Source organism: Epinephelus fuscoguttatus, linkage group LG15 (genome assembly GCF_011397635.1).
Source record: "Epinephelus fuscoguttatus linkage group LG15, E.fuscoguttatus.final_Chr_v1".
NCBI classification, from domain to species: domain Eukaryota; kingdom Metazoa; phylum Chordata; class Actinopteri; order Perciformes; family Serranidae; genus Epinephelus; species Epinephelus fuscoguttatus.
The window spans coordinates 25,557,455-25,569,507 of NC_064766.1; the positions used below are offsets into that span (position 1 = coordinate 25,557,455).

Below are 12,053 nucleotides of genomic sequence, written 5' to 3' on the forward strand. Positions count from 1 at the left end.
GTATGTGCTTAAGCTCTTTACATACTGTTTCCCAAAACACAGTTATTTTCTCAGATTTCCAAAAAACATCAAATTGGAAACATTTCTGGCAACTATGGAGATGCTAACTTTTCGATGCCGGTGTAACAAAGGAACCAATCAGATTCTTGCATGAGAATTTGCGAAAAAGTGGTTGAGTGGTGTATCTTCCACGTTATGCCAGTCTTCAAATCAAATCAAATCAGGCTTTAATTGTCATCTCACCAAACATACAACAGTAAGGCAGGTAAAACGAATCAGTGTTTGCGAGGAGGTCGTTCCAACACTAAATTAATAAATACTTATACCATCAAATAGACATCAATAATGTGAAATCCACCTTTTTTTTCTCCTATTTCACCTTGAAATATTAAGGACGCATTCACGCTGGCTTAATTTGGTCCGCTTTAAACGAACCCTGGTCCGCTTCCACGGATAGTTCGGTTCATTTGGAGTGGTGTGAACGCTCATTCGAACTCTGGTGTGGACCAAACGAGTGAACCCTGGTCCGCTTGAAAACTGGGGGTCTCAGTTCACTTGCAAGTGAACCCTGGTGCGGTTCACTTACAGTAGGAAATGCAAACGGACTATCCAGCAAACTAAAGAGAGGAAGTGATGTAGAGCGCAGCGCATTTTGGGTAGTAAAAAAATGAAGAAAAACAGAGGTAAAAAAAGAAAAAGTTGGAAAATTTCTTGTGGGCAGACATGGAGTAGTGAGGAGGTGCAGGCGCTTATTGATATATGGTCAGAGGACTATATATCGCAGTTGCTTGTTGCTACCCACAATGGATTTCTGTTTTCAGTCCTGGCCAATCAGTGAGCCGGGTTTTGTTCTTCCTCATGCTTTTTTCCTTTCTGGTCAGTGGTCGTTTCGGGGTAATGCCGCCCCCAAACGACCTGCTGTTGTAACTGCGTGATGTTGTCCAGGCAGTTTAAAAAGTCCAGTGTGAAAGTGAACTGAACCAAATGAAGGTGTGAAATTTTTCAGCATTCCCCTCCCAATCGAACCGAGTCCCCCGGACTATCCTAGTGTGAATGCGCCCTAAGTTAAATGTTTGTCATTTGTGTTCAGCCCTTGATATTGTGGTGGCAATAAGGTCCAGAAATGTCTGACGGTTAACGTCAGCAAAACAAGTTTACTTAGATTGAACAACCCTGAATGGAAATCACACACACACACACACACACACACACACACGGAAGGTTAGGCATGGTGTCTATCTAAGGAGGAGTATATCAATGTTTGGTGTACTGTTCTGCGCGGCCATCTCATTGTTGCGGTGTGAAGTTGTAAGTTGTGTCTTTAATAAACCTGCTAAGGCTGTCAGACTGACCTCGAGTCATTCAAGTCGTTTCTTCAACAATATAATGCTGAAATAATTATTATGTTACTTTCCTGATGTGCTTTAATTAGGATTCAGATAACACCATACACCTCCTTAGAAGAATCTGATTTGATTTCCCTTTTTTAATATTCCCTTTATTGCAGGTATATATAAAATTCATGCGTTCCAAATTTGTATTTTCCTCTCAGATTTTCAAAACTCTCCAGCCACCCATTCTTTTTCGAAACATACCAAGCTGTTTTTCCTTTAACTTCCCATTGCTGAAGGCGTTATATGTTTTAAATGAGGATTAGATTTGCATTCAACAAAATGCTTAACTGTGTGAGCAGATATGTGAACAGATATATCTAGAAATGTTTTGGCTGACTTTGAAATGCTCTGCATGTGGAGTATTTCTACATCACCTGCACTTAAATGGCACGTCTTCAGACAGAATTACAAGGAGAAATGCTGTAACAACAGGTAAAGGTTAAGTCAAGTTCAACTTTAGTCTCCTCAGTGCAGAAGTCTCAATGATTTGCTCAAAGTCAGCCAGCCACCCAGCAGGATGATAAAATTAGCCAGCAGACTTTAAAGGAGCTTACAGAGCCAGCACAAATAGCACCATGTTCAGCCACGCGGTCATGCAATCAGGAGGCATGCAGCAACACCTGGGCTGAGGATTAAAAAAACGTGGGTTTCAGCAGTTCACCTGGCACAACTTCACCTTCACTCACGCCATGCAGAGCAATTTTCGTCAGCTGGTTTCCTCAGCAGCTTCTTCTTTTCAATGAACAGAGAGCACTCTTCATCATCGAAACAATGCTGGGAATAGTGCATCACCTCACCTGTCTATCAAAACAAGCTTTTATTAAATTACACTGATACAAAATTGAGTTTTATTCGCTTAAAGGAATATTTCATCCACAAAATCACAGTGTGTAGTTTAACTACTCACCCTGTGTTATACTGAATTCATGAAGGTCAATGGGGACCGTGTTTAACAACAGGAAAACAGAACAATCAAATTGAAGTCTAACTTAAATGTCTTCTCTTTCCCCACCTCTGCCAGTTTCACTAGGTGTGGATCCTGTAACCATTTCTTACTCCATTTGTCAGCTTTTCAATGATTAACTAACTAAAGGGGAAGGAGTTTGATGATTGATCATTGGGGGAGTAAAACAAAGAATGCAGGGTAAGAGCCACTAATTGTCATAGATTTCTTGTCACCTATAATCCTTTCAGAATCCCAAGCAGCACCTCCATTCAGCCTTTCTTTTAAAGCAATACTTCACCCATGTGTTCATCAGTTACTCACCATGTGTTATCTTCAGTTCGGGAAGAAAACGTTGTTTTTCTTGCATGCCTCCATGGTAAACGGAGAATCTAATAACAGAGAAAATTCTTGATGAATTTAAGTCATAGAGTTTCATGTTCAACAACATCAAAACTATATCAAAACATCCGTTTACAAACTCTCACACAACTCGTGCAGTATAATCCAAGTCTCATTTATCCCGTCACATGCTCAGCACCTCCCAGACACCTGCATTTTCCACTAAAACCTTACTATTTAAAACACTTGGCCTTGGTGCCTGGGTAAGCATGTGTGCTTAAACTCAGCTCTTGTATCCCAAGTTGCCAAGGCGTGCTACTTACTGTACCTGTGGGTGGTGGTTCCCAACTGGTGGGTCGAGGTCCAAAAGCAGGTCACGAGTCTATTCTAAATGTAAAAATGTGTAAAAAAAACCCAAAAAAACCACTTTATTTTTAAGTACAGTAAATTTCTAGCACAGAGATTTTAATTTGAAGTGCCATTTTCTGCTGTAGATTGAGTGACTTTCCAATGGCTACTTGACAGAGACAGCAAACATCATGGCCAAACACAAGTATGATGCTGAAAATATTGAACTGTGGGACCTCGAGCTAATGACTGAGGAGAAATCTGGACCCTGTGGCTGGACTACTTGGGAACCACTGCTCTAGCATATTTTCCAAAATGTCATACTGTTCCTTTACGATGTAATTTTCATCAGGTTTTGTTTGACTTTTATTGCTTTTCTGTCTCTTCCCTGTACCCGTGCAGAGTATATCACAGCAAGGTTTGGAAGCAAAGACATGGAGAGTTATGCTTCCTTCTCACTGGACGATGACCCAGGAGACGCTGTGACTATATCCATGTTCATTCGCACCAGACAGTCCAATGGCCTGCTCCTCATCCTGGCCAACAGCACCAGCCAGTACCTCCGTTTGTGGCTGGAAGAGGGCAGGGTCACAGTTCAGGTCAACAACTTTGAGACCCTCGTTGGTCGGGGTGCGGTCAGTGACGGACATTTCCATTTGGTGACCGTGAAGTTGGAAGGAATGGCAGCCGCGTTGTTCCAGTCAGCCCAGAGCCAGGGATCCATGCCCATCAGGTACACCCAGGTACATCCTGGGGATCTGGTTTTCGTTGGGGGGCTTCCAGACTCAAGGGCCTCTGCTTCGTTCGGCGGCTACTTTAAGGGATGTGTTCAGGATCTGAGGATTAACAGCAAACGGCTGCAGCTTTATCCCATTGCAAGTCCTGTGGAATCTTACAGCCTGAAGCAACTCGTCAACGTCGCACAAGGATGCAGCAGTGACAATGCCTGTGCTGTGAGTTATATCAGTGCTATCATGTTCAGCACATCGTCCTTAATGAGCTAGTGACACATTTTTACTGCTTATCTGCACCCATAACAAGTGAGGACACTGTTGAACTTAGAGGAGGATAGACATGATTTATTTGGGTTGTTTTCTCCTCACCAGGTCAAACCCTGTCTCAACGGGGGAGTGTGTTACTCCATGTGGGACGATTTCATCTGTAACTGCCCCCCCAACACCGCAGGGCAGCGCTGTGAGGAGGTGAAATGGTGTGAGCTGTCTCCCTGTCCCGCCACTGCTGTTTGTCAACCCCGCTCTCAGGGCTTTGAGTGTAAGTGTCCTGACATGATGATCTGTTGTTGTACTATTCCTGTCCTAAGATCCAGACACACCAAAGCGACATCTAAGAACTAGTGGTGACGCGGGCAGACTGTTGTATTGCCTCACGTGACCTCCGTCTTGGAAAAAGACTCCAGCCGATGGCCAACTAGCACATATGCTCTGCATTTGCAAGAGAAGAAATAACTCCACACCATCAGGCGACGGTGGTCTGCAATCAAAAAGGGAAATTGGAAGACCCACAGGGCGGTTTCAAAACGATGGTTAAGCAGTCAGCAATACACAAAAATTTACAAGACATTTCTGCTAAAGGGCTCAATGGCTAAAAAACAACCTTAATATAACAAGTTAATCTTGATGTCACACCCTCTTGAGTCAGTGGTTCCCAACTGGTCCAGCCAGAGGGTCCTAATTTCTCCATGGTCATCAGGTCAAGGTCCACACAGTTTAATATTTTCAGCATCATGTTTACGTTTGGCCATGTCGTCGGGCTAGTTTGCTGTCTCTGTCAAGTAGCTGTCCGTTAGTCACTCACTCTACAGCAGGAGATAGCACTTCAAAATAAAATCTCTGTGTGAGAAATTCAGTGTACCTCAATAAACAAGTGTATTTTTGACAATCTTGACACGTTTGTGAGTGACAATGGGGAATCAGTTGTGAATCATTGCTCTTATGCTGTTTGTTTACTTTCCTCACTTCAGTTTCTCTTTTCACGCGTTGAGCTGAACCGCCAATCAGAGTGATTTCTCTCACTGACAGGCTCTGCTAGGTTCAATGCTGACTCGACACAATGAATCAGCTGACAAAAGCCGAGTAGTGCCAACGGTGCGGGACACACCACAAAAAATAGGACGATAGACACTTATTGACAACCCAACATTGAACGTGGTGGACTTGGTGTGCCCCCCAGCATTTCCAAGTGGTATGATTGTTGGCGCCACTGTCACAAAGACAACTGGATCCCTTTCTGTTTTCTTCTGAGCTCAGCAACTACCATAGTTTCCACAGTTACATTAGTTTATCCACCTCATGTCATTTCTGCTACTGGGAATTGTAACTGCAAAGAACAAGCTAGCTACCGATAGCTATCTCTTCCTGTTTTGGTTGTGCAGTGGTTGATGCCAGGGCTGAGCAGTTAATCAGATTTTATTTTCAATTGTGACTTTGGCTTCCAACAATTCTCAGAACAAGATAATCAAAATAAAACGACTGTTAGATTTCCATTTCGCAATGCTCTTGTTTCGTCTCGTGTTATAAATCCAGCGTACCCACTACCTTCACAGCGGTGTGCTCGGTGTTGCCAGTTTGGTGTCATTCTTGCGGGATTTAGTGACTTTTCAGACCCTCTTAGTGACTTTATCACTAATCGCGACGAGCAACAAATTTAGCGACCTTATTAAGACCATCAGAAAAAAAGTGAGATATATATTTCAACATATTTATATTGTGATTTATTCCCATTTATGCTGCTCAGAGTGATCACAGTCTACAGCTCCTCTGCCAACAGCACAGGGTCTCTATGTTTTTCAGTTGAGTTATATTTGAAGTTTATGGAGCCCCTAAAGTCCTATGATGATTTTTGCCATAATCAAGCAGCCCCAGTTGATGCACTTCTTCTGTGCTGTAAGTCAAGCCTACATTTTCTCGGTAGATTGTAGCTGGCAACAAATAGAACTGCATAGTGAAAGTGAGCCTCATAGGGATCAGTCTAGACACAGATGGTGTCATTATACTGTAGTCATTACAATGTGCAATCAATATTTACTTCATAATGATAAGTTAAATAAAAAAACTTGTCTATTTCTTCTTTAAACACACAGAGACTCTCGAAGAATGACCAAAAATAGGATTTCTGCTATATTTAGTTTAATAGTTTAATGTGAGCAGCCACTTTCATGTAAAAACATTGCCTAGAAAAGGATATATAGTAAACGTGTGAGCCTTTCATTACATTAGCCCATTTCTGATCTCGGTTTGTATCCACTGCAGGGACTCTGTGCGGTCTCACCGGTGCAGCGCTGATTAATTACAACGTGGCTGATTACAGAAGGGAACAGAGTTGAGGCAGGGATCCTGCACAGGATTCCTCTAAGACGTGCTAATCCCTGCTCAGATTAAGTCTACATGCCTGTGGAAGTTTATGATGACAAGTCCTCCTGGAGATGTCACATGTTCACACAGGGAAGAGGAGGGAAGCCGATGAGCCAGAGTAGCTGCCAAAGTCTTTTTGTGTGTGCGTTTTTCATGACATTGAGTGGCTGTATTTTTACACACATGTAGCATATTAACTTACCTCACTTCTATGCATTCAAAGGCCCCATTTCTCCTCTCCTCTTTTTCTCTTTGTATTATTACCAACACGTTAGAGGCCTTTTTGTCAGTTTTTTTGTGGATTCCTGGATGTTATATTGACACCAGTGACACTGTGCAGTTTAATTACAGTTTGTTTTGTCTGTTTTGCACTTTAACAGACAGTAATGTTTTAAAATGTCATGATTAAAAAGTTTAAAGACCATGAAAACTTATTTTTTAATTAGCTTCATACTGTGACTGCTGGGTACCTACATGAACACACAGCGTTTTGCCATAGCTGGAACAGTTTTGGTAATTACACATCTCTGTATTTATGTTTTGGTCCATGTTTGTCTCAGCGGTTTGAAGTGGTACGGTGGTCCAGTGGTTAGTATTGTTGCCTCACAGCAAGAGAGTTCCTGGTTCTGATTCAGGGTGGGGGAGCCCCTCTTTGTGGAGTTTGCCAGTTCTGCCTGTGTCAGTGTGGGTTTTCTCCAGGTACTCCAGCTTCCTCCCACAGTCCAAAGACATGCAGGTTAATTGGTGACTCTAAATTGTCCGTAGGTGTGAATGTGAGCGTGAATGGTTGTCTGTCTCTATGTGTCAGCCCTGTGATAGTCTGGCCTCTGTTTGAACTGTAGTATTCCAGTTTTCCATGTTAATGCTGTACATCTTTTGGCTTGTATAGGGCATGCCTCTATAAAAAGATAAGCTTTTTCTTGTTTGGTGGGTGTCAGAGGTGTTACTCAGTGAGCACTGAGACAAATAAAAATAATTATGTGGTAGATCTTTTTTTATGTACATTTTTTATTTTTATTTCACACTTGCTTTGGCAGTGTAAACCTGTTTCCCACACTGATAAAGCCCTTTTGAATTGAAGTGAATAAATGGCGCCATATTAAAAGGCAGTGTGCTGGCATAACACAAAAGGGTGTTCAACGCACCGCCATTTCCATTTAGATAAACATTTTGTTATATTTTATCAGGGCTGAACGCACCCCAGGTGTACTTTAAGACACCATGACATCACCGTTGGGCATGGTTAGAAATGCAGCAGACATGAAATGTTTAACCAGAGAGGGCAGTATCTGCATTACAGAGTGGTGTTAAGTGACTTTTTTCAGGTTTTCAGAGGCTTTAATGTCCAACAGGGATAATTATGTTAAGAACTGGAACTACGTCTTGACACTGAAATGATTTAAATGAATAGTAAAATTCAATTTCAATTCATGAACTTCCTCCATTTCTCTCCTTCAGGTTTGTCTAATGTGACATTTCGGGCTGACAGCAGCATTTTGCACTGTCGGAGCAACGGGAAGATTAGGCGCAGCCTCGGCACTGTCACCCTCAGCTTCCGCACAAGACAGTCCACTGCCACCTTACTACATGCACAGAAGGACTCAGACTACCTCACCATCTCCCTCCTGGACTCTCATGTGGTCATGGAGCTCCAGTCTGGGGCTGACGAGGATCCCCGCAGGGTGACAGTTCAAAGCCAGGGTCCAGTCAGTGATGGAGAGTGGCACACTGTGGAGCTCAGCATAGAGAACCAGACGCTCCCGACCTCCAAGTGGATCATGGCTGTGGACGGAGGTGTGAGGGAGCCAAGCATGTCCAAAACAGCTGCAGAGGACCTGGATTTTCTCAGGGAGGGAGCAGACATCTTCCTGGGGGGACTGAGCCTGGACGTTGGAGTGAACCTGTCTGGTTGTCTGGGCCCAGTGGAGATTGGAGGCCTTCCTCTTCCTTTCCACCTGGACACAGAGTTGAACCTGCCCAGACCTCAGGAGGAGCAGTTTATGAGGATAAACAGCGATGCTACCCCACAATACGGCTGCTGGGGAGCCAGTGTGTGTGCGCCTAACCCCTGCAAGAACGAGGGTGTGTGTGAGGACCTGTTTGACCTGCACGACTGCACGTGTCCCTCTGAGTGGACAGGGCCACTGTGTCAAGACCCAACAGACACCTGCATCTCCAGCCCCTGCATCTACGGCAACTGCATCGACCTACATGGGGGATTTGAATGTGTGTGTGAGCCAGGGTACAGCGGTAAACAGTGTGAGCTGGAGGTAGATATGTGTGAAAACAGCAATTGCAGTGACGGTGCCACATGCCTCAAAGGTCTCCAGAGCTATTCGTGCCTCTGCCCTCAGAATCTGACGGGCCAGTACTGCGAGTGAGTGCATCGACAGTTAATATCTCTGTGACACCAAACTTACAGTAGCACACATGTAACAGGTTAATGAGCTCTGAGCTGTACTGATGTACAAACTGGTCTCTTACAGGGACAAAATTCCTGAAATCCCATGGTACATTGAGACAAATCCGTAAGTGCTTTTTGACATAAAACACCAAAATAAACACATTTCCATTGTTTCCCTGAAGTATGAAAATATTAAATCCACCAGTGCCAAACTAGAAGACATTGACATGTTCTCTTATTTCTTCAGACTTCCTCAGTTGCCTGTATCCTCCTGCACTGGTACAAGATGGAACTACAGCTGCTTTAACGGAGGGAACTGCTCTGAAGCAGACAACACCTGTTACTGCTTGCCTGGTTTCACAGGACAGTGGTAGGACATGCATAATGATATTTAATCCTCTTTGCTGACCTCACGGTTTCTCAACCCTGGGGATCAGCACCTCTTGGCTCCACATGGGGTCACTAGATATCCAGACAGGGCCACTCAGATTTGATGTTTGATATGTCCTTGATACATTTTTTAAATTAAGTTAATTTAATTAATAATTTGTTAGATTTTTAACATTGCAGAATTTCCATGAAATTCATTTTAAATGCCTCTACACATGAGAATCCTGGGACCTAAAATCAGGGTGATCACCCAGGAAAAGTTACAAAACCTAACTGAGCCCATCTTAAAGCTGCTAGCACAATTTTGATAATAACAATGTAACAAATAATTATAAAAGTAAAAATAGTCATAGTTTAGCATATCATGAAAAAAGTAATTAAGAGTGTTGTGAAAAAGTCATAGTATAGTATGTCATTAAAAAAAAAGTCATAGTATGGTATATCAAGAAAGTCAGGGTATAGTCTGTCATAAAAAAGTTTTAGTATGGTATATCAAAAGTCATTGTATGTACAGTATGTCATGAAAAAGTCATAGTGTAGTATATCAAAAAGTCATAGTATAATATGTCATAAAAGTCATAGTATATGAAAAAAAGTGATATTATAGTGTAAGAAAAAACGTCATAGCATATGGAAAAAGTCGCAGTATATAGCATGTCATAAAAAAGTCATAGTACAGGATGCAAAAAATGTCATAGTATAGTATGCAAAAAAAAGTCATAGTACTGTATATGAAAAAAGTCGTATATAGTATGTCATAAAAAGGTCATAGTATAGTATGTAAAAACGTCATAGTACTGTATATGAAAAAAGTCATAGTATAGTATATCAAAAAGTCATAGTATAGTCTGTCAAAAAAGTCAGTATGGTTTATCAAAAAAAAAGTCATAGTAGGACTATATGATGTCATTTAAAAAGCTATTAAAAAGTCTTAGTATAATATGTCATACAAAAAGTCTTTCAAAAGTCGTAGTGTGTGTACTGTTTCTGCACAGTGGTCAATTTTAAGCTGGCTCCCTAAAAAGGCACTCAGGCATCAAAACTTAGAACACCTCTGATTTAAGATTTCCTTCACAACTATTGTAATGTCCCACCACAGTGGCCACTTAGGGGAAAGATAAAAGTTCTGTGCTCTGAACATCAGTTTACTGGGGACAAAATATAACTTACTAGAATTATGTTTTACATGGTGCCTCTCTTGTTTTTGTTCTCTAATCCCTCTGTCCTTACGTTTCCTTTCAGGTGTGAGAAAGATGTGGATGAATGTGCCTCGGACCCGTGTATGAATGGAGGCTTCTGTGTCAACTACGTGAACAGTTTTGAGTGCGTGTGTGATATGAATCACTCGGGAGTACACTGCCAAATGGATGTCAGTGACTTCTACCTGTACCTCTTCTTGGGCCTGTGGCAGAACCTCTTCCAGCTGGTGTCCTACCTTGTGATACGCCTCGACGATGAGCCGGAGATTGAGTGGGGATTCCACATCAACGATTAGGCCCCTAATTGTTGGTTATGATCAAACTGGACTATACTTGCTCGCAGAAGAGGTCACACTGGAGAACATTTTTTTAATGTAGTACCCAAAAATCATGTAATGTGTTTTCAAGAACATGCACACAGCAAATCAGCTGGTCTGTGATGCTTTATATTGAAGAAGGAGAATTCAGCTTTCTCTGCTGACTCATCTTAAAGGGAGAGACTGCCAGCTACTGTAGGTAATACACTGACTATTGATAAGTACCTCATACAGCCCAACTTCAAAAGATTCAAACTATCCTTTTAAAATGAGTGAGATTGTTGTGACCATTTTATTTATTCATGTATTTATTTGGATGAATTTTGATTTTTTGGTGAAACCCCATGACTGTTTTTGTGATCTCTCCTCTATAAAGGAGTTCACAAGAAGAGACAGGAAAAAATTGCACTTGCACTAACTATACAATATGTGTGACACTATATTCAATTATATCTAGTGTACTGACAAGGTCAGTAATAGAAATGTGTCTGTTGTGAACAGATTTATTTGGTAATAAATATTACATATTGCTCCGTATTTGTTACAGTATATATGTACGTTTGATCTGGTTCTCATACTGAAAACCACACATTAGAGTTTGTCTCGTGCCTTAAATCTCCACTTTTTCTCTGGAGCACTGATTGCTAATCAGTGTATATTTTATAACTGTTCAGGGACACTACTTACATGCAGTTATAATTTATTGGATATCAATAAAATACCTGTCTATAGTTAAGAAGTTGTGTATGTATCCTAGAATGAAGTGATGAAGGCTATTCTGCATGCAGTGCATACAGTACCTGATCTGTACGATGAAAAACTAAAATAAACTTTGTAAAATGTTTGAAAATCATCTGATTTTATTTGAAACTTAGAAGACATGTTTCTATTAGAACTGTAGATTATAGCATGACATAAAAAGTCAGTTACACATTTCATTGAAAGTCATCCAAAAAGAAAAATCTATCTATCACAGAAAAGTCATGCTATAATGTGTCGAAATATCTCTTAACATACTCATGACTTTTTTTTCATGATTTTGGACGACATACTATACTATGACTTTTTTTCATGATTTTGGACAACATATTATACTTTGACATTTTTTCATAATTTAAGACGACATGCTATACTATGACATTTTTTCATGAGTTCGGACGACATACTATACTATGACTTTTTTTCATGATTTCAGATGACATACTATACTATGACATTTTTTATAATTTTGGACGGCTTACTATACTATGACTTTTTTTCATGATTTCGGACTACATACTATACAATGACTTTTTGTCATGATTTTGAACGACATATTATACTATGACTTTTTTTCATGATTTTG

General features: G+C 41.1%; 1 protein-coding gene across 3 annotated transcripts in view; it reads left to right on the top strand.

Moving 5' to 3' along the window:
- The window catches only part of LOC125901928 (protein crumbs homolog 1-like), a 25,892-nt gene extending 14,416 nt beyond the window's left edge, over positions 1 to 11,476 (top strand). For all 3 annotated transcript variants that reach the window (XM_049597950.1, XM_049597951.1, XM_049597952.1), the window contains 6 exons: positions 3,430 to 3,980; positions 4,134 to 4,299; positions 7,857 to 8,775; positions 8,885 to 8,926; positions 9,050 to 9,172; positions 10,435 to 11,476. In XM_049597950.1, coding sequence (XP_049453907.1) covers positions 3,430 to 3,980; positions 4,134 to 4,299; positions 7,857 to 8,775; positions 8,885 to 8,926; positions 9,050 to 9,172; positions 10,435 to 10,687 — 2,054 coding nt within the window. In that variant the 3' untranslated portion in view covers positions 10,688 to 11,476. The remainder of the gene's footprint in view (positions 1 to 3,429; positions 3,981 to 4,133; positions 4,300 to 7,856; positions 8,776 to 8,884; positions 8,927 to 9,049; positions 9,173 to 10,434) is intronic.
- Positions 11,477 to 12,053: the final 577 nt, after the last annotated feature.